The 22,736-nt window shown below is 52.2% G+C and overlaps 1 protein-coding gene across 1 annotated transcript; it reads right to left on the bottom strand.

Annotated features, from left to right (window-relative positions):
- Positions 1–17,229: 17,229 nt before the first annotated feature.
- On the bottom strand, positions 17,230–22,736 carry FOXA1 (forkhead box A1). Its single transcript, XM_063334138.1, has 2 exons — positions 22,303–22,736; positions 17,230–19,792 (listed from the first exon to the last, which is right to left on the bottom strand). Exons 1-2 carry the CDS (start codon positions 22,372–22,374, stop codon positions 18,530–18,532), a joined length of 1,335 nt encoding a protein of 444 aa, XP_063190208.1. The 5' UTR covers positions 22,375–22,736; the 3' UTR covers positions 17,230–18,529.

Genomic DNA, 22,736 nt, shown 5'->3' with positions numbered 1-22,736 from the left:
TATTCAGTTACTCTTTTACCTAAGCGATTAATATACAACACATGTATCTAGCTAGCTACCATGCCAATTTATGGTGATTATAATACGTGCATATAATATAGTTCAACCCAAAGCAAAAGATCTCCTTGGCTTGAAAAGCTATTGTGCATTATGAAGATGAGGAACCCAGTAGAATGGTTCAACATATAAAACCAACATGGCAGGCTCCTCCTCCTTGATTTACTGTTGCTTTTCTGGTGCACTCACCCTAGGAAAGCTGGATACCGACAAGAACGGCATTCATTCCAGCACCCCTTGGTCTGTTGGCCACCCCTAAAGCAGGTCCCGGGCCTTCAGGTGGAACTACAGATGTGCGGGGAAATTCAGATCCCTGACTAAGGACTCCACGGAGAATCTACTGCTCTTATTGAACTTGTTTTCTAGTCTGTCTTTGTCTTCTTTTTACTTCAGAACAGGGGGTCTCATTAAACTGCTTTTTCCTGAGAACTTAAAGAGCAATTTACTATCCCAAATTCTTCCCCATTTTGATAATCGGAGACCATGAACAGATTACCATCAATCTTCTCTTGGATAAACTGAACAGGGTGAGTTTCTGATATCACTTATCAGGTATTGCACAGACAGTAAGGCATTTCTAATTCTTGGGCATGCAGATGCTTGAATTGGCCACAACACTCCTTTCCTGCTCTCAGACATGGTCTATATGGAGCTGATCTCTCCCTGCCCTTACTGTGTACTTTCCTGATTCCAAGGACCGTGCGTGTTCTCTAAGGCACAGCATCAACCCAGAACCTCATGCTTAGTGTCAGTCCTAGAGTCAGAGTAGGTGTATTTGTGGTTCATTCCTCCCTAAAATTTTCTGGATGTGGAAGAAACCAGACAGAAGCTAAAATGAGGCAGAAAACAGTGACGAAAGAGTAAGCTGAAAGAAAGATGGTAAAATAGAGTTAGGAAGCTCATTTCAGTGAACCCTGCTCCATTAACGCTGATGCCTGTGTCCTCTATTTTTCTTGCTGGGCCATGAATCTTCACCCATATGGAAAGAAATAGGTCCCTGTCATAACCATCTGAAAGTGAAAAGAGCTAAAGCCAGGTAAATGTCTAGTAAGACTGCTAAAAAAAAAAAAAAAAAAAAAAAAAAAGCAAAGTGATTGTGTAGTTAATCTTGTTGGTTTAGTTGTGTTCCATGGTGATTTTAATTGCACTGTAATTTGAGCTAAGTTAAAGGATGGCAAGAATAGTGGCTGGGTAGAGGTTAGTGGAATGTGAATGGAAAGAAGTGATTTTGGGGGCAGATCTGATGGGCAGGAATATTGCTCCGCTCCCGGGAAAGGGGCGAGGCCGTTCTTGGCGTGAGCGTGACGGGGAGCAGTGCCAAGAGGCGGGCAGGGCTGGCGGCAAGGGATGACAGCCGCTGAGTAAGAGTGATACTGCACTGACCAAGAAAAGGGGGTGAGAAACACAGCACTGATGCTGGTTAAGAGGGAGGAGTTTCAAAAGCAGGACTCAAAGATGTAAGGAAGGACATCACCAGAACAGAACTGCAGAGCTGAAAGCCAGCCCTGAGCATCCGCCCTCCCAGGAGGACACTCCACAAAATCTATGAGGCTGCACCTTGAATTCACTTGAGTTTTTCCCTACCTGACAGCAGTGTCTGCCCCTCACAGCTAGAGGGGTATCCAGCTGGTAACTTAGCTTTCAGGTCCATCAGTAATGGCTGTATTCAATCATCAGCTACGGCACTGATGGGCCCTAAATTACTACTCTTTGATTAAGCTAAGCTGTCAGAGCTGTGTGCTCTGCAGCACTTGAAAGAAATGTTATTTAGGTGGACTGGTGTGGAGTGGCAGTGCGTTTTGAGCAAAGCATTCCTAGGAATGTTAACACTTAGGTCAAAATACACCTAGCACGGCTACCTTGGACTGTAGAGCCATGTAAGATGCATGAAACGACCACTTCTTGAGTCCATGCTGCAGCCTTCTTATGGTAACGAGGAGCTACTGAGGGTCAATATTAAAAACGCTCATTTTACTGATGGGGCAAAATATTTTGTTTTGGTGAGGAAAAAGAGGCACAGCTCAGAAAAGACAGGCTGGTTTTGGTGTTTCTGTAGTATGTACTGTGTGTGTGGTATATAAGTTATTACTGAGGGAAAAAATGGGAGTTTGTTCTTGGCATGTAATATATTTCGATGTCTCATAGCTCTTAAAAGACAGAAGCAGTCACAAGGATGACAAACGGCCCTGAGCATGGCAGAGCTGGCTGCACCCCTCTAGTTAGACAGCAGTGTGTGGGCTAAGGTCCTATGCACTCCTTTGAAAGCCAAAAACTCCCCTATAGCAAACTCATACTATCTCACGGGATCAAGACCACAGATTTCCCCTTTGATTTTCAAGAGCTCTTGTCATACCAAAGAAAAGCCAGCATTAAATGTGTGCCACCTTTGCCCCTGCACTTTGGGAGCTCTTATCACAGGAGAGACCGCATTTCTGCTTTCAGATTTTGGAAGGACACAGAATCTATTGCACTTTCTTACAGTGCCCTGGAACTTTGGCTCTAAAGCCGAAAACTAGTGATGGACAGGTTGCAAAACAAATTCTATGAAGTTTGCTTTGTGAAGAAGTTGATCCAACTTTTTTTTTCCTTTTTTTTTTCCTTCCCCCCCCCCCCCCCCCAGCGAAAGCAGGTCTCAGAGTAGCTAGCTGGAAGCCTTGTTGCCTTTTTCAGATACAGCACTCAATTTTGTAGCTTTAACAGCAAAATTCGTATTCCATTTCTTTCTGTTATGCACTTGCATAGATGAGATTTTAATTTACTTTTTTTTTTTTTCCAAGGGTAAAGGTATGGATTTCCAAGCCATACAAAGTAAGAACTGTGCCATCTCAGTAAAAGTTACTCGAACTCTATGTATTATTTTCACAATCCCATCTTCCACTCCTGTACATCAACATTTTTTCTGCATAGGCGCTGCGGCTTGTATGTGGTCTTGCTCCTGCCGTAGCCTTTTCTTGACAGCAGGATCAATCCTGCTCCTGCCAGGTGCTGAAACTGCTGAACTTGCTTTGGCTGAATAAAAGCTGTGGGTGCGACACCAGCAGCTCTTAGCTCCCCTCTGTGGAATGCTACATTTGTATTAACATGTATCTTTCTTTGTGATTTTTTTTTTTTTTTTTGAAACTGAAAAGGATGCCCTTTAAAATCTCTTCCTGGAGAGAGAGAGAGAGAAGGAGGTTGAGAGAGAGAGAGAGAAAAAAAAAAATACACTCCCCTTGGAATTTAACCTTAATTTGAACCAAGATCAGTGAAAGAAAAGCACTTTCTTGCATTGTTCACCAGCTCCACCCAGCCAGCCCCTTATCTCACCTGAGTCTCTATTGCCTATAGCTTTGTAACTTTTGCAGTAGTAGGCTCCACATGCTCTTACATGCTTTAAAACCAACCTGGAGACACGGTGACATTATAATAGCAAGAAACACCTAACGATCCTATCTCGCAAGCCCTTAGACTGCGCAGTGCGGCGGCAGGGACTGTCCTGCCGTGGGTTTATAAAGGGCCTGGTGCGAACTGCAAATAAACAGCCGTGGTTATTCCTGACCACTGGCAAAGGCGACAGCAGCTTCTGAAACCCTGAGTCAGCCTCTCCCTACGCCCCAAACCAGGAGGTATTTAAACGTTACTAACTCTTCTTTTTAACCTGATTCCTTGGATTTCTTTCGCCTTTAGAGGGAAGCAGCCAACCCTTGATTTGCATGACGTCAGCTCGGGGTCAAAATTCAACCTTAAACACACACATAAAAAAGCAAGCTTCCTTGTTTGCCGTTCAGAGGCGGACTTCCACTGTATGTCTCCTATCATCTGCACAAGGGGGAACAGCCAGTAGATTGCTTTCCTATTACTTTTCACTTCCTAGAAAAGGCAGACAGCTGCTCCAGGTGTGGTCCACCTCCATGCTGTTCCCTATTTCCTATCAGCCAGCTGCTCCCTGTACTTGTCTCCCTTTCCCAGCAGCCCACAGTTTCTCCTAACTTGTGACCACTTGGTCCGCCTTCCCTCGCTTACTATCTGCTTTATATCCCTTCCTTCCACGTCCTCAATCTTTCCTTCAAGCCCTCATTGCTCATTATTCCCATCTTCTCTCATGCTCCGCAGTCACAGGCCTTCTCCTTGGTTCTCCAAGGTCTTGCATGGGCCTGGCTTCCCCAAGCCCATGGTCCTTTTGGCTAAGTGCTGTCTCCCTTCACCTGCAGGGAGGTGGACACCTGGCAGAGGGCAATGGGTGGTGCCACCCCTGCCAGCAAAAAAGGCGTCCATCCTCTGAGGAGCACACTTCTTAAAACTGTAGATAGGAATCAGGCATTCGCGATGACTGCTCAAAATAAAGACCAAATATCGTGCAGCTCAGAAGGAAAGAAAGGATACAATTAAATGCACCAGTGGCTTGCCATGTATCCTCCCCTTTTTTAACAACCGCCGGCTGCTTTTCTTTTAAAGAGGTGTTTTGCGAAACGCCGTTTGTTTTCGTTCTAGATAGCCTAGTAATAAAACTCTTCAAGGAAATACTGCATATAGCATTGTTCTTACACTCCTCGAGTGTTTGAAGGACCCCTTGGAATGAGTGTGCGCCAGGAGACGGGAGGGAGGAAGCAGGAAAAATCGAAATAAGAAATATCAAGGAGACACGGTCAAGCATGAATCATTTTGGTCTTTCAGTTGAACCCGAAGCAAGATCAGATTTCACATCCACCCTCGATGAGGCTGGCATTTTCACAGGCGCACTGCAAACCCGCTGGCATGGAGATGGCTTGATTTCATGGTTATTATGGGGGCCATTGGTGGATATTTATGCCCAACTTAGATGCAGGGGTGGGGTTTTTTTTCCTTTTTTTTTTTTTTTTTTAAGATAACAGCTGATCGGAAGAACAGTTACTCGTGCTTGAAAAATAAGTAAATAAGACAGGTAGGCAGTTTTTAGTAGATACCCACCCGCCGGGGCGCTGCAACCCAGGCGCCTCAGCGGTGGCCGGGAGCGCAAGTGACCCCGCGGAGGAGCGGAGGCGGCTGCAGCCCCGCGCAGGGAACGCGAACGCGGAGCCGCCGCCGCCGCCGCCGCCGCCGGGTGCCTCTGCCCCAGGTCGCTCCGGGGCGAAGAAGAGGAGGAGGATGGAAGAGGAAACCCCCCCCCCCGGCGTGCCCGGGGAGTGCCCGGCCGCAGCGACGGGCCGGGGGTCACTAAAACCTTGCCTTAAGGACCGAGGCGGGTGGGGGTGGGGGTGTCTATTTTAACACAGTCACAAGGGTGCCAGCTCCTGCGCTCGCTCCCCAGCGCGTTGCAGCGGGTGGGTGGAAGGGGGGGGGGAGGCACTGCTGCCCCCCGCTCTTTGCTCGATCGCCCCCCCCCCGCCCCGGCAACAGCCTCCCCGCCCCCAGCGCTCCGGGACCGATAATCCCCGTACCGCCGGTGGCAGCCCACACACCCGGGGCTGGTGTGTGCCTGCGGGACGGGGGAGGGACGGGGAAGGGGGAAATCCCCGCGCCCCGCTGAGGGCGTGGGCTGCCTTTCGGGTCCCCCCCGCGGAGTTCCGCAGCCGCCTAATGACCGCCTGGGGCGCCGGAGCCGGCGACAACGCCGACAGCAGGCGGCCGGGGAGCCCCCTCCGCCCCCCAAAAGGAGGCGAAGCCCCAGGAGCGGCTCTGAAACCGGCGGGACGAGGCGGGCGCCGGGCGGACCAGCCGGTTACCGGCCGGCGGCGCAAACGCCTTCCGGCGGCCCGAGCTTTATTTCCTCCTGTGATCGTTTCGAGAAGCCCCCGTGTTTAGTAAGCTGAGCGATATTTTTGTAACGAAACCAGTGTTATTTTGGAATAACTCTTTTTTTTTTTCTTTTTTTCTTTTCTTTTCTGTTTTTTTTTCTTTTTTTTTCTTTTTTTCTTTTTTTTTTTTTTTTCCACGTAGATCTTTAATTTTCTAAGCATCCTGCCCCGCTCACGCTGGCTCAGGCGTGTTGCATGTGCCAAACCGCAAAGCCTATAGAGCACAGGTCCTTGCAGATGAGGAGAGCTCCAGCCTCTGCCTTCGGTAAATTAAAGAGCTCTGTGTCTTCGTGTGTCTGTCTATTGACTATTTTCATTGGGGTTTAGCTGTGGTTTGCAGCTCAATATTGAAAGGCGTTACTGATACTTCCATGGAAAAATTGAGAAAAAGACATTTTTTTCTTTTTTTTTTTTTTTTTAAGTGTAATGACAGGTGATGTTTTCTCTGTGGTTTTCCCTCTTCTATTTTTTTCCTTGCTAAGGTTACTGGCATGGGAACAGGACTGTCATACTTCACAACCTCATCAACACATGCTGCGTATTTGCTGCAGTCCGGAGGATCTGACTGTTAAGAAGTATTCGATCCAAAATATATATATTAATTGTTCCTGCTTAGATTGCCCTGTCACAAACAATCCACCTGGTTAAGTGCAGTGACCTTCCTACTTCTGAAATTACAAATCTGAAAAGGAATTACCCCTTTCCATGAATGTCTTTTCTGATTAATATACACAGTAACTTTTATTCTATTCCAGCATTTCTAGAATGGAGACAATATGTATACAAACATACAAAAATATAAACATGTGGGAACACATTTATGCCTTAGAAAACATATTAATTCATATTAAAGTCTTGCACATTACCTGAGACTTAAAGGTACAGACAAATCTGCCGGTACAGTAGACTAAAATGTTCTGGTTTCTCACATGAATATATATTTGCCCAAAAGCTCAGAACTACTGTGCAAAGAATCCCTGTTATGAGACAATACGTGAAAAGTACCGTATCCCTTCTTTATTTATAGTGAAAGAAATATATTTTCATAGTATCAAGGTGAGACTGGAAACGCAGACAGTTTTTCCAAACTTTAAAAATCCATACTGCTAAAACATATTGAGTGGCTTTTGTAGTTCCACCCTGCAAAGTGCTGTGCATCTCTTAGAGACACTTAGACTTGCTACTAGTTAATCAGGTCTTATTTACTTATCACATTCCAGTAACACATGGATTGTGACATGCTCTGCAACAGAGTGAAGCAACGGTCCCTGTTTTAAAAAGCTGATAACCAACGGTTGGAAGTACCTCCAAAGGCCCCCTGCTTCTGCCACTGTGGTATTTCCAGACTTCATTTGGCTCAAGCACGATGGAGGCTCATGCAGTTTTCTCCTGGTGGGCCTGCATTGAGCAGCTGACCTCTCGGTGTGGCTCTCCTCTTGGGGTGCTTTGAGTCCAGTTGTGTGTATCTGTGTGTGCTTCTGGGTGGCAGAATGAGTCCCAGTGAGGAAGAACCTTACCAGTAGATCGGTCTCCATGTTCCTAGAAGTGGCAGAAAGAAACCTACCAGCTAACCTACACCGCTGATAATGGAAGAGTAGAAACTATCTGCAGCCCAGAGTCCTCCCAGGCATTCTTCGGCATCCTGAAGCACCTCTATGCCTTGCTTAGTGGTATTAGGAGGGTGATCTCAGCTGGCTTCATTCTTAAAGTAGGAGTTGAGAAAAGATGGTGTCGAGAAAAGAGAAAGCATTCAGATTGCTTTTATTCAGCAGGGCATTGCTGTGTACCTCTTGGTTGTCTCTCCTGTCCTTTTTGGTTCTCGAGTGGGTTTGACCCAGTGGCTTGCACTCATACAGGCATGCAAAAGTTTTTCGCTGCACCAACTTGTATGTCCCCCCTTTGTTTTTCATTTTTTAGGAGATCATGGTCTCAGCAAGCCATTCCCACCTTCACTGGTGTCAAAGGGCACCAATAGCCAAGAAAGGCAAGAGGAAAAGCCCAGGGGGGTGTGGGTGAAGGAGGTAAGCTGAGGCTGTCCACAACTCCCCCCGCTGCATGACACTCCAACCGAGGGTGGTGGTGGGAGCCTGTGAGATGCCTCCTGAAACCTTCCAGCTAGAAGCCGCCTGTCACGGATGATGGCCAGGCTGGTTTCGGGACAGGCTGAAGCCAGTGGGTTGGAGCTCAGGGTCCATTTATCGCTGGGTTTATTTCCAAAGGTGGGAATGTTCCAAGTGGCTTCAGCCACCATGTGTACCTAGGTTGTCTCCTCCACTGAAACACCCACAGAAACTCAGAAACAAGGGGTGCCCCCACCCTCCCCAGCCACTCGCCGCCCCATGGAGGTAGGGGGCAAGAGTCGGGACACCGTGATGCTCTGTCAGTGCCCAGCCGCTGGGAGGGAAAGGAGATCTCCATCCTAAACCTGGTTGGTTTTTACAATTTTTACCCGAATTTGGAGTATGTTGGTGATTACAGGGGAAAAAAAATAAATCAGCCATCAGTCCAAATGAAAGTAGTATTTCTAATACCAGTCACCCTTGTACTGGTTTCACTGGAAATGTGGAATGCTAAAAATTAAATCCACAGAGCTGCCTGTTAAATCGTGATTATTAAAAAAAAAATAAATCTGTTTAATTTAGCGAATCTCGGATGTTTATCCTTACTTAGCACTGCATAACATTACATGCAACTTTTGGCCCTGGAAGGGATGAAGGGCGGGAAACTCTGGACAGATTTAAACCAGAAAGAAATGCAAGATAACTACTCTCTGACTGGCCCAGCGAGCTGGAGATGGTGCCGTGTCCTGCTTTTTACTAGAAAGAAATCTGGCGTGAAAGCAGGATCTTTGTTGCCTAGGAATTAAGTTGTTGCTGCTGCTTATTCCTTACCTGAACTCCTAATCCTCTGTTTGTGCCACGGCACAAAACAAATTATTTCTCATAGACCAAAGGGCTCCCTTGTAACAATTAAAGTCTATTGTGTAAAAGTATAAACGGCACATTGATCGTTAAGGTAAGCTGACTAGTAAAAAGTAATTATTGGACGTGAAGTATGTGGTCATTTAATGTATACTTTGGAGAAGTCATTATGCAAGGAGAGGTAAACTACAAAGAGTAAAATGCTTAGGCGGTTAACGTTCATGCTTGGTCTAAACAGACCTCAGCAGAAACAACGTGAGGTTTCCTCCTACTTCTGCAGAAGGCAAAAATATTTTGCTACTGCTTTCCGTGGGAACAACCACCTTATTCTAGATTTTTTAAATTTCTTAAACAAATAAGCAGCCCCCTCCCCTCAAATAAAAATAAACCCCTAAGGCACTTTACAAAGTGGGAAGTATCCTGAAATCCTTGAACCTCGGACTCTGCTGAAGTCAGTGCAATCTCGGTCCACACTCATTTGGAAAAAGAAAAAAAGAAAGGAAAAAAAAAAACCCACAACTATTCCATGCCCAGGGAGTGTTTAAAAGGAGGAGTGTGGATCCACAGAAACCAGTCCTGTCAAGGTCAGCTTTGTCTTGTGAGAGGAAAGGCGACAGGGTCCGCATTATTGCACATGAGGAAACCCACACGGGGGCTGGCAGAAGTCGCCTGTCTCTCCTCCTGTCTCTCCCTTTGGCCAATGTGTCCCTTGTTGGGGCAAACCTCCGATCGAAGGCGATGGGATTTCTTATTCCCGGAGTGAATTCCTCAGCTGGCCAGTTTAGGATGCTCGGCTCCCAAAATAGGGTGGGGTGGGAGGACTCCGGCTCCCCGGAGAGCAGTTTGACTCTTGGGAAGGGGGGTGTCCCCTTGCCCCCCCGCCCCGGAGCAGCCAGGAGGTCCCTGGGTGACCGATACGCTTTGCTGGGCCCCTTCCCTGTAACTGCCACCGCCTAAAGGTGGGAAAAGCCGTTTTGAAGACATCACTTGCAAGGTGTGACAAACACCCAGGGTGTGAGGCTGGGGCTCCGCGCCTTTCCCCGCCGCTCCGCGGGCGCATCTCTGCCCAGGACCTGGCGGCTCTCCCTCGGTTTTCCGCGCCGGCGTAAGCTCCTCCGGGCCCCTGCAGTGGGCGCTGGGAAGTTTGGAAAGGCAAGTGGGTTCTGCGGTGGGATGGCTGCGTGTGCGCAGAGGCGCGGAGGTGCATCTCTAGCCCGTCTCGCCGCCGCTGCGTGTGCCCGCGGACACGCGTGTAACCGGCACCCGCACACCACCCGCGCAGGGCCCCATAGCCGCCCGTCACACGTGCAACGCCTTTAACCGCTCGTCGCTGTATTTTGCTTGGCTTTGAAAATTAGCCTGTTTGGATAACACCCGATAGAAAACATTTACGCTGGAAGCCAAACAGGCAAATATTTTAATCTCTCATATTAACACAGCGGTTTTCCAATCGGTTGATTTTTGTGCTCGATTATTTATTTATTTGTGTGTGCGTTACTCATTCATTCGCCCCGTTCGTTCGTTCATTCATTCATTCGCTCCGTCCTTCATTCATTCCTCCACCTCCCGCCCTCCACCGACGAGACCGAACCGGCGGTAGCCCGGGCTGTGCCTGCTGCCACTGCTAACCCTTGGTGGCGTTTGGGGGTCCACGCCCGTTGCCCTGGACGGTGTCGGGGTGTGATGGTGCTGAGAGATCTCACCCCGATCCCTGCTCGGACAGGCTTCTGGGTGTCCCTGCAGTCCCTGGAGGTGTCGGAGGGAGGGAAGGAGAAAGGGAGGGCTGTTTGGCTGCTCTGTGCTTGCGGCCGTTCCCCATCGCTGCTAAGTCTCCGCGAAGCCAGGGCCAGCAGGCGGGGACGGCAGGTGCTGCGGCAGCACCCGAGCAAGGGCCGGTGTCCCAAGGCAGGGAGGTCCCCCCGGCCTGCAGCCCGGCTGACACGGGGACGGGCGCCGGGGGGCGCGGGGACAAGTAACGGAGCGACGGGGCCCGCCGGCCCCGGGGCCGTCCCGGGGAGGGAAACGTCAAGAACCTCCAAGCCAGGCGGTGCCGGCTCGGCCGGCGGAGGGAGGAATGCGCAGTCAGACCACCAACGCGCCTTGAGCCGTACAATGCGCCACTTAATACACTTCTGTAATTTAAACTGCTGGGGACCCCCTCCTTCCAAGCCGATTTTCGATATAGGTGTTTTCTCATTCTCCCCCCCCCCCCCGCCTTTTCCTTTGAAATGCCCCCACCCCCCTCACCCTCCCGCTCCCTTTCTTCTGAGCCCCGCTCTCTAATTCTAGATGAGTATTACTTTGCTCTTTTCGTTGGCCAAGCACAATTGTGTTATTGGAGATAATGAATTCAATCCCCATCAAAGAGTATTAGGAGCGCCTTGGCCCTGTAGTGCCTTTTTTCAAACCGGGAATGAAAGGCAGAGAGAAAATTCTCTGGGTAGCCTCCGCGATGGCAGCTTTTGAAGTGAAGGGAGGCGGGCATTGTTGTTCACATTTTTGTCCATACGGCTGAAGAAAGACCGGCGGCTTTTGATGAGAAGATGAGAACCGCCTCGTAAGTTGAGCAACAAGTTAGATGGCGAAGTCTTACCGCTGCCTACTGCCTGTGGATAACATATGTCCCGCATTAATAGGGGCTCAAGGGAACAATTGCCTGGGGAGGGGGGGTGGGGGAGAGCTCTGCTCTGCGCCGGCCAGCGGCTCTTTTTTCCCCCGTCTTCTGGACCCCGATGCCCCGATGGGGGTGTTTTTAAGGGACACCCGAGGAGATGCGCCGTGGTTCTTGAGTTGCTCGGGTGTCCGTCGGGCCAAGCGGCGGGGAGGTGGTGTGCACCGGCCCCGGGCACCCGGGAGGGGCTACAGGGGGACTCCGGTGGGCAGGTGGGGATGTGCGGGGTCCCCTCCGCTCACGATTTCTGATGGTTCTGCCAGGGCGTAATGTTAGGTCTGCTGCCTTGTATTTGGAGGCGAGGGCATTCCCCCTTCTAAACAAGAGTCTTTTTCTATTATTGGGGAGGGGTTCTCACTAAATGAGGGGTCGAGTCTTGGTTTTGTTGCCTTCCTCCCCGCTTCTTTCCATTTCATATAACGTAATGACATACCTGAAGTTTGTAAAGTACTTCCTTAGATAAAGCGACCAGGCAAGGAAAAAAGGAAGAGGGAAAACGTCTGTTGGTCACATCAGATAACCTTAGAACTAGAAAACTTGTTGCATACATTTGAATAAGTTCAGACATGCTCTTATTCCAATCTCCTGCCCCGCAGTTCAAAGATTCCCCGCCCCCGGGGCTTTATTATGCTAAAGAGGTCATTACTGAGAGTCACTATGGAGAGATGCCGGTTTGCAGAATGAGGCCCACCTCCTAGTTACCAACATGTTTACATTTTCCGCCGGTCATAACCGGAGGAAATGTGTGTTAGCAACCCGCCGGGCAGGCTCAGAGAAAAGAAGGAATAAAGGGGAAAATATATTTCAGCTACTGCGCAGTAGATTGCAAATGTAGATGATTCATTAGGGAGCACTTAGAGGTATCGGGCACAAAGGCGGTGTTTGCCGTAGAAATGGTTGCTGCGAGAGGGCCGGATCCTGCTCCCGGGGCCGGCGGCTCTGCGCCCCGGTGCCCGGGATGGTGGGGGTTAGGGGAGAGCTCCGCTGGCACGGCGCGGGGTGGAACCACGCGTGTCCCACTGTCAGCGGCGTGGGGCAGCTCCTGGAGCCCTCCCGAAGCGTGTGCCAGCCCTCGGGGGACACACAGCACCTCCGTCTGACCGCTCACGGCCAACGGGCGCCCCGTCGGTGAAGGGGATGCCCCAGCTGATGGGGATGTTTTTTCCCCCGGACGACGGCGGACTCGGCACCCTTTCACTGCCGAGAGGTGTGTGGACGGGATTTCGGAAGCAGAAATGGGGTCACCCGAAATATACCCACCCGGAGACCCCCGCCTCCCTCGATTCCCCCCCCGGGGGGCCGGTGAAGGCGAGGGACGGGGGTTGCAAACCCAAAGCTGGGCTGGACCACAGGTGGGCAACGCCGCCCGCTGGGGTCGGCTCGGGCCACCGGGGCCGGGCAGGGATTCCGGGGCGGGCGGGGGCTGGCGGGAGCCCGCCGGGGCCCCGTCCCGCCCGCTCCCGTGTCGCCTCCGAGCCGCTTCAAGGCTTCGCCCGCCGTAGGGGGAACACCGAGGCGCCGCCGGGGCAGCAGCGGGAGCCCGGCAACGCTCAGGTTCAGCGCCTGTTCTGCCTGCTATAATAATAATAATTAATAACAATAACAATAATAATAACAATAACAATAATTCTTCCCATTCTGTCGGTGGCTCCCCCTTGGAATAACGAGCAGGTGCACGAACATTTCATGTGAAAAATCAAATCACCGACAGTGAAACAGTAGTTGCAAAATAACTACGAGCTTCCCTTAAAATAACCCGCCTGGGCAAAACCCACTGGGGCAATGCTCCCGCAGCAGAGGCGCCATTCCGGGAAACGATGGTTTCAATGAATTCAACTAAATGCAGGAGTTTTGGGGTGGGGGAAGTGAGCAGATTGCAATTTTTTTTCCCCTCGTAGAGACAAACGGATTCTGCCATGAGGCTACATATGTTTTCAATCCTAATGACGGGAGACAAAGGTGAGCGCTGGCAGTTTGATCTGTCCAAAGTTCAAAGATCTGAAATCTCAATGAGTTTCTGTTTGAGGTGAAGGGGAGAAACACAAACACCATGGCACGGCTTGGGCCAGAAAGTTGCACGGTTTGGGAGTGAAATGCGGGGTTATTTACACTAATCTATCCTTAACTGCTACTTTGTCACAATGGGCAGAATAATTAGTAGAAAATAACCAGAGAGAACAAAGGCAGGTTTTCTTCTTATCGCCTCCCGTTTTCCACTCTTCTCTTCCCTCAGTTATTTTCTCCCGATGAAAAAGACCTTTCGACACTGCAAATCGCAGAAAATGTACAATCTGTTTTTTTAGTTATTACTCTGCCTTTGCTAGTAGCTGAGAAGCCTGGGTTTGCATTAAGGGAAAAAATGACCCATTTTGCAGCACCGCCCTTGACATTTAAATAATCAAACTAATTGCATTTTTATTTTAGCTATTAACCATTCTCCTATATTTCCTAACACAATATTGCAGCGTGGGAGTTTTGCGAGGACTTACGTGTACATTCCGTACCCCGGTCACTCTCTGTGCACTATTGTGGTGTGATTTTCGCCTGGTCATTGTGTGTTGTGTATATTTCCACTTGTCTCCCCTGGAAACAAATACATATTAATTGTGTATATGTTAATATACACAATGTATGCATCTATATGCCTCACGAGAGAACTTTCTATCCCATGTTTGTATGAGGAAAATTTGTTTCTTCACGAATTAAAATTGTCACGAAAATGCACACGAAAACTATATATTTATTGAGTCTCTCTTTTAAAAATATTTTTTTCAGAGAGATTAGTCACATATGCTCACACTTATATGCCTAAATCCCGTTTTATCATAACAGAAAAGAAATAATACAAGGTTCATTGTTATCACAATCAAGCGTTTTATCTACAATATCGCTGTAAAATTAAAACCGAGTCAATTGCTCTTTTAAAGGCTAGTTGGCGTTACAGCAGGGGAATTCATTTATTTCGGGATTATGTTGGCGGACCAGTAACCATTCAAGTATTCAATATCTACTCAACATTTCAAAACAATTTTTGAAGCTATGCCAGCGGCTGAAGTGTTTTCTCGCGCCGTTCTTTTACAATTTACTTATATTTTATTGACACGACTAAGTTTCAGAGGGAAAAACTGAGCGGGAAACATTTTTTCTCATCTTTCCGTCCCGAACATTTCAAATTAATTCCTTCCAATAAATGTACACCCTCCGATTGTTTGCCGATGTAGATGTCAGTGTTGCCCATCCTCAGTCAGAAAACAACCCAGGAAGTAATTGTGATTTTAGTTCTCCCCCCTGATTTGTGCGGCTGAAGTTGATTTTATTCCATCGACTCTTCCCTTCTCCGGAGGGAAGGTGTTTTTCCCAGGTGCTCCCAGGACGTGCCACGGACGAGGGCCCCATCCTGCCCCCCTTGCCGGGAGGCGCGGGGCCGCCGGACCCCGCGGCAGAGGAGGGCCCGGCCGTGCCAGGGCAGGACCCTCGGCTGCTCCTCGCCCCCGGCTGCGGGAGCTGCCCCTGCCCATCCCCGCGGGGTCGCGGCCGGCCCCGCCGCGCCGCCTCGACGGCCCCGGCCCCGCCGGCGGGCCCCGCAAACGGACCCGACACACCCCGCCCGGGGCCGGGGACCTCCTCACCGCCCAAACTCCGCGTAAATCTTTACAAAGATCCCCCGCCGCCCTGAATTACTCCCCGCTTGTATTTAATGACGTTAAATGAGCCGTTTTCGCTCGCACGTGGCCGGTCGGGGGTAATTGCCGCTTAGGAAAAGGCGAAGTTCCCCTATAAATTCCGGTGACGGCCGGAGCCCGCAGGTTGGTGGGGTCTTCGCTTTGCCTGTGTCCCGGACACGGGGCTGAGGCACCACCTCCGACACGGGCAAAACCCCCGCACCCGCCAGCTCCTTCCCCCCTGGCACCGAGCGAGGGCTCCGGCTGGAAGGAGATGCTCGTAAGCTCCCCTCTACGTACTGCGGGGGGTTTCACCCTTCTTTCCTATGAAGCCTACTTTTAGTTGATTTTTGCACTGTGGCTGGGGGCTTCTTGAACAGAGGATGAAAGCAGCAGCAGGGCAGCTAGAAGCGGGACAGAAAACAGGGGACTCTTCTCCCCTCTGTTCATTTCCAAGTCCTACACCGAGCACAGAAAGCTGCGCTCTCTGCGGCGGGAACCCGCATTTTTAACGTGAGCCGCATCCTTGTTATGTGAGTGGATCATTGCCCACTGCAGCCACCATTTGGCTACGGGAAGAAAGGGAAGGAATATAATCTTGATGGCGAGAGGCGAAGGGGCACACGCTGTATCCGTGACAGGCTCCGCTCCTTATCTATGAGAGGTTTGGAGCCGCGTCGGTCCGCTTAAACCCATTTATTACCCACGCCTCGAATATTTCCATTACACACGGTCTGTGCTCCTCAGCTGATATGTGAAACCTGCTGCCTTATCGCTGTCGGTCGATTGATATTTTCTGTGTACAAGCCCAAGGCATTAAATCAATGTCTCCACGCTGCAGTGGCATATTCTCTGCAGACTAGCCTGCGGGAGACAAGTGAAGTCCTGCTGCAAACGGGCTTCATCCTGTCTCGATCCGCACGAAGCTCCTTTTGGCAGAAGAAGCGGGACTTTAAATAGGATCCACCTGCCCGGACTTGGTGCCGAGCAACCCCGAGCTGCCCCTGGCCGCGGGGCATCTGTCGGCCTTTGCCAGTTCAGAAAATACGGAGGGCGAAGGGACGGCACAGCCGGGTCATGGACCACCCGGCCAAACCCGGCGTCCCGGGCACAAACCCCCGCTCCCTCCCGCTGCAGGACCCTACAGGTCGGCCGGGACCCGCGGAAAATCTCCGCCCCACCGAGCGCGCCGCGCAGCTCGGCTCCGGCGAGCCGGGAGCGCCGTGCTCCCATCTCGGTCCCCCCCCCCGGCCCCGCGGCCGGTCCGGCCACACCTGCAAAACCCAGGGCAGAAGGGCTCTCCAATGCGGTTTTTCTCCCGTTTTTCGCTGGGTAGCGGTGCTGGAGGAATTCAGTGAGATTTCTGGGACGCTGGTTTGGCTTTTATTTTCTAAATCGACCCCTCAAATTTAGTTTGCCGCCGTTGTCCCTAACCCGTCAGGGGGGCAATTATGCGGTAATTATGAGAATTACACAGTTCTTTTATCTGGCGGCCGTACACGGAGGCGGCTGAGCACAGCGAAATCTGTTCACGTTTAACGCCCCCCCTGCTCCTCGCCCCGACGATGCCGCTTGTTGGCGACCAGCGCGGCTGCTGTTATCGCCGGGATAGATCCGAGCCAGGGCTGGGAGCTCGGCCCAGCCTTTCCAGCGGCCCGGGGCGAGGCGGAACAGCGCTGGCGATGCTCCCCTCGGGCCTCGCCCCGTCCGGCGGGGAAACGCCGGCTCTGGCTGCAAAGCACCCAGGAGGTTACACCGCCTCGGGTGGCTTTTTTCCCTCCCTCTCTCAACCTACCCCGGCACCGTGAATTGAAAAGAAGAAGAAGAATAAAAAAGACACCACCACATACAGACCCGCACACGCCGGTGGCACCGCGGCGCCCCGCAAACGCAGCCTGCGGGCGCGTCCCCTTCCTTCCCTCCTTCCACAAGCCTGGCCGTACAAATCGTTCCTCTTCACATCCAGGCTTTAGCGCCGCGTTTGTTTTTCTGGCACACGGCTCCGTCCTCCGCAACCCGCCCCAGAAATTTTGAAAGAAAATAGCAGAAATCTTTCATTGTTAACATTTGATTTATTTAAAGTCCTTAACTGCAAATGATCAAAAACATACTTCACGCATTAAATTCTCAGTTATCGTTTTAAATCAAAATATTTTTTCAATTACAATCACATTTATAAAATTAACAAAATTTCTTAAATTCACGTGTAATTCTTTTTTTACTGTCATTTAAAGCAATTTCCAGCTGTAAAGAAAGAAAAAAATATAAACCATGCAATAAATTAAGAACATTGAGACAGCGAACAGGAATAATAATAAAACCCGTCTGGCTATGCTAACACCGTGTAAAACTGTGGAAAGTGCATTAACACTGGATGAAACAAGCTAACGATGGCGATAATTAAACGGCCACACACACAAAAAAAATTGATGTGGATTTATTAAACAAGTTGGAAAAGGGGAGAGTGACAGAGCTCTCCTCTTTTCCTTGCGTCGGTGTAATAGTCAACGTTTCCTGGGGGAGGGGGAAAATAACCTTGTTATAGATAACACAGTTCTAGCTGGTACACAATGAAGACACTTAAATTAAATAAGCATGTCATCCACATGTTGATGAGAGTTCCTGATGAACGAGAATCTTCAGTAACAGATGGGAAGGAAAAAAAAAATATCCAACTGGCTGTGACCTCTTGTAACTTTATATTACATCCCAAGACAGGTAACACTTGGAAAAAAATAAGGGTCGCATCCTGCACTCCAAAGTTCCAGTTGGTCCCCTCGGGAGTGCAGGATCCGTCCCGCAGCATCTGGGTGTATGCGGGTTGTAGTAGCCGAAGGTTTATTTTGCAAGTATCAAAAGGATGATCCGAGAAAGTAAATAGTCCTCTTGTTGCTTAGAGATTCTCTTAGTGTTTTGCTACTTCACAGCAGTATTGTCCTTCAAAGCCTTTTTAATTAAAAAAAGTCTTAAATGTCTACTCGCTTCTTCATCTCCGTATTGTTAAAGTATTGCCACATACCTGTAAACTTACATGAGATTATAGAGCACAGAAGGGGTGAGGGCGTGGGGGGGAGACAAAGGGGCGGAAAGCACAAACAAGTAGTTTACAAGCTCAACAATTTTTTCTTCTTTTTTTAATAACACCCTGCAAAGGCTAGGGGGGATCTCCGGGGAGAGGGGCTGGGCGGCAGAGGCGGGAGGGGGGTTATGTACAAGCGGGACGCGGCCGGCTTTGCAGGAGGTCGTGGTGGAATCATAACAAGACACAACGCGTTGCGAGACAATTAAAAAGTAACAGTCCTGTGCACGCAGCGTGCGGAAACACCTCGGTTTGTCGCAGGGAGAGGGAAAGGGGGGAGAGAAGCCGGGAAAGGGGAGCGGGCGGCAGCGGTGCGGCCGGAGGGGAAGAGGCGGGGGGCGGCGGAGGAGAAGAGGGGCTCGCCCCCGGCGGCGGGGGGTGCAGAGCTAGGAGGTGTTTAGCACGGGTCTGGAATACACACCTTGGTAGTAGGAGGGCTCTAGGGCCGAGGGCTCGATGCTGCTCCGGCCCGCCATGGAAGCGCTGCCCAGGGGCAGCCCGCCGGAGATGCTGGCACCGTAGGAGGAATATTGCAGCGCCTGCTCGTAGGCTTTGAAGTCCAGCTTGTGCTGCTGCTCCGAGGAGGACATGAGGTTGTTGATGGAAAAGGGGTGGTTGAAGGAATAGTGGGGATCGCCCTTGAGGTGGAGCTGGGGTTCGTGGGCTAAGGAGTGAGGGGGGTGCGGGACGGAGGCCAAGGCGGGGACGGAGCTGATGGTGGAGGAGGCGGCCGAGGCCGAGGTCTTTAGTTCCGTGCTCGATCCGCTGTGGTCCATAGACTGGGGGCTGGTGGACGGGTTGGAGCTGGAGAGGGAGGTGGCGGTGTCCAGCTGTGCGGGTTTATTGTGGCCTCTGTGCAGGGGGGAGTTGGAGCTGGAACTGGAGGTCCCGGCCTGATCTTTCCTGCCCTCCTGAGGGGCTTTGCTGTTCGCCGGCTTCTCGCACTTGAAGCGCTTTTGCCGACGGAGGTAGCAGCCGTTTTCAAACATGTTGCCGGAGTCGGGGTGCAGGGTCCAGTAGGAGCCCTTGCCGGGCTTGTCGGGGGAGCGGGCCACCTTGACGAAGCAGTCGTTGAAGGAGAGCGAGTGGCGGATGCTGTTCTGCCAGCGCTGCTGGTTCTGCCGGTAGTAGGGGAAAAGGTCCATGATCCACTGGTAGATCTCGCTCAGCGTCAGCATCTTGCTGGGCGCCTGCTGGATGGCCATGGTGATAAGGGAGATGTAGGAGTAGGGCGGCTTGGCGTGGGGGTAGCTCCGCTTGAAGGTCTTGGCGTCCCGCGTCCTGCCGAGGTTGGACTGCGTGTAGGCCATGGGGCTCATGCAGGGGTTCATGCCGCCGTAGGGGCTCAGCCCGTTCATGGGGGCCGGCTGGGCAGACATGGCGTTGATGCCGCCGGGGCTCAGCGCCGTGCCCATGGCGGCCACGCCGGCCGGCATGCCGTTCACCGGCCCCGCCGAGCCTGCCGGCATGCCGGCCACGGCACCGGGGCTCAGCCCGGCCCCCAGCCCCGTGTTGGCGTAGGACATGTTGAAGGAGCTGGAGGTCATGTTGCCGCTCGTCGTCATGGTGTTCATGGTCATGTAGGTGTTCATGGTGTTCATGGAGCCCAGCCCCGAGTTCATGTTGCTCACGGGCACCGAGGAATAGGCCTAGGGCAGCGAGACGGAGAGAGGGGGTTAGGGGGGGAGAGGGGGGCGTGCGGGAACGCGCCGGGGCCGGATCCGCCCGTCCTGCCCAGCGAGCCGTGCAAACCCCCCGCCGCGGGACGCCGTCCGCTCCCCCGACACCCGGGAAGGCGCTTTCCAAAAGCCGCGCGGAAAGGCCGCTGGCGCGATGAAAAGGTCTAATTCATACGTGATTATAAATAGACACGGGGCGGGGGGGGGGGGGGGGGGCAGGTTCTCGGTCCCGACGCCCTCCCGTTTTACCGGCGTGCCGCGGCTTGCGCCGGGATCCCCGGGGCGCACGGACCGACGGCCTTCCCGGAGCAGCTCCGCACCCCCGCAGAGCCGGGCTGCGGGCTTTATCTGCCCCGGGAGGAGGCTTCCTCCAGGAATATTCCCGCGGTTTTGCTGATTTTGCGCCCCGTCTCGCTACCTAAATATTGAAACTCCTCAGATTGTTGAAATTTACGGGCGTACACGGCCTGCGCCAAGGAGAAATTCAACTGCCTGCGCTTAAGAAAGATTAAGAACTATCATCTCACTCATCTCTCCCACCCTGCGCCGATTTAAATTTCTGTTCCTGCAAAAGATGCGATAATGTCTTGTAACAAAAAAAGCCCCAAATAATAAAAAAAATAATATTCAAACCAAATAGCTCACGTCCGCGCATTTCATCTGTGGAAAGCTTTCCCCTTGTCTTCATTTTCTATCAAGTCAGTGTTTAAATTAAAGATATATTAAAAAAAAAAAAAAGTAAAACCAACCTCAACTTTTCCAAAGTACGAAAAGCCTGAACTTTCCCTGCCTGAGATTTTCTACAGTTCCCCGACGTGCAAAAAATGCAGCACCCTACCACAGAACACAACTCTTAAAAAAGGCAGAACCGGAGAGCCTGAAATTGTGCTTTCCAGTACGGCATCTGATTTAACAGGAGGAAGAAAGACGTTCCCATTTTACCTCGACCAAAGGCAATACGGCTAAGGAAAGGAGGTTTAGGCGACGGTTAAGTGTATAAAATTCATTACTGTTCACTACAAATTCCACGAGCCTATAAACGCGCTTTTAATTTAGAGGATCACATTAATTATTTGAGACGGTAGAACGCGGGTGTGTTTCCCAACTTGCATCCATGCAGGGATTCAAATTAAGTAGTAGGGGAGGAGAAAATATTGAGGCTAAAATATAGCAAAAGCGAAGGTCGCTTAACTTTATGTTTGTGGGTAATGAGTATGGCGAGGATAAATGAGTCTGGAAACGGCACATAATTAGGATGACCCTTATTTGCCCTTAGCCGACTTTCCTCTATTAAAAAAGATGCCAGTAGGGTGACACGTATCTGCCTGTGCCCGCGTGGCCCTATGGGGGCTGTGTGCCAGCTCCGGGGTGCAGGGACGAGGCGTGGGGACTGTGTAGCCGTGTGTCCGGGTTGTGCTGATGCAATGCCCGGGTGCGCACACCTAGGTGCCTGCCTCGCCGCCACACTTCCTTAAAACGGCTCCTTCCCGGGCGGCAACCCGCGGGGCTGTTGGCGGGGCTGCCAGGCGCTGCCTTCCCCCGGGGACCCCCACCGCAGAGCCGCAAGCGACACACAGCGAGCCCCCCGGGTCCCCGCAGGGCCGAGGCGCGCCGCGAGGAGGACTCCGGTCGCTTCCGTGGCCCTCTCCTCCGCCGGAGTTGGTGACGCTCGGGCCGGTTGTCCCCCTTCTTTGGCACCGTGTTGCCAAACAGGCGCGGGGGGGGGGGAGGAGAGGGGGGAGGCAAGAGCCTCCCGGGGTGCCGCGGGCCGGGCCGGGCCGGGTCCGGGGAGGTGGGTCCGGGGCTGCGGGCCCCCCTCTCGCTCAGGCTCCCGGGGCCGCTCCCGGCAGCGCCGCCAGCCGGCCCGCGGCAGCAGCGCACGCCGCCGCCAGCCCGTCTCGCAAAGTACGAACAAACGGCTATTTTCTCCAACCCCCGCCCCCCCCTTTCTTTTCGCTCGGCTTTAACAGGTGAGGCCCCCGGCAACGGCCAGCAGAGAGGCCGGCGGCCCCGCCGAGGAGCCCGGGGAAGGCGCTGCCCCCGCCCCGGGACGCGCTGGCCACCGGCTCCCTCGCCCCCTGCCATCTGCCGGGAAGGAGCCGGGGGCCGGCAGCGCGGCGAGTCCTCTGCCCCGAGCCAAGAGTTTACGGGACGCTTTTGTGCGCGCCGCAAGCGGAGATTAAAGCCTTTTAGATGAGATCAAGGGCTGCCCCCGGTCCCCCGGCCCTCCCGGCGGGCCCGCAACCGCCCTGGGTCTCCCTCAAACGCCTCCCGGGGCTCTCGGAAGCCGTGTTTTCCTCGGGGAAGCCTGGCCAGCTTCAGCGCCGGAGGGAGGGAGGAGGCACGTTTGCACTGGCAGGATCTGGAGTGGAGACCGATTCCTCCGATTGCTGCCCCCCTCTAAACCCCCAGCCCTCCCCCCGGCCCCCCTCCCCCTTGCAGAGGGGCAGCAGCGGAGCCAGACCCTGGGATTTACTCACCTCCTGAGTGTCGGCGTAGTAGCTGTTCCAGTCGCTGGTTTCATGCCCTTCCATTTTCACAGTCCCTAACATTATGGAGCCAACCTGCCCGGTGTAACCATCCAGCCCTCTTGCAAGCGAGCGACGGGCAGCAGGAAAAGAGCCCGAAAGCCCGACCTAGCAGGAAGCCAGCTCTCACGAGGGGCGGGGGGTGCTGAATTCTCCTCTATAACCAGCCAAAAAGGAGGCAGGGAGCGGTGTGGGGCGAGACAGTTGAGAAAGTGAGGAAGTGCCGGCTGGGATGTGAGTGGAGTTGAGCTGATGTGGATCTTACGTCGCAGAAGTACCCACCTCCTCCTCCTCCTCTCCCCATTTGTCCGCCGCACAAAGGCGTTCGCACCTACAAAGCCGGAGATGCACCTGCAAACAAGGCAGTTCCCCTCGCCTGCAACTCC

The sequence above is a fragment of the Chroicocephalus ridibundus genome, chromosome 4, assembly GCF_963924245.1.
Source record: "Chroicocephalus ridibundus chromosome 4, bChrRid1.1, whole genome shotgun sequence".
Taxonomy (NCBI): Eukaryota; Metazoa; Chordata; class Aves; order Charadriiformes; family Laridae; genus Chroicocephalus; species Chroicocephalus ridibundus.
Note: the sequence above shows the minus strand (reverse complement) of the source record. Positions and strands in the feature narration are given on the sequence as shown.

Bases quoted from the DNA above. Each gene is read 5' to 3' on its own strand.
- FOXA1 (XM_063334138.1), bottom strand. From the start codon at position 22,374: ATGTTAGGGACTGTGAAAATGGAAGGGCATGAAACCAGCGACTGGAAC. The intron at 19,793-22,302 runs GTGAGTAAATCC...TCGCTGCCCTAG, and splicing joins ACTACGCCGACACTCAGGAG to GCCTATTCCTCGGTGCCCGT.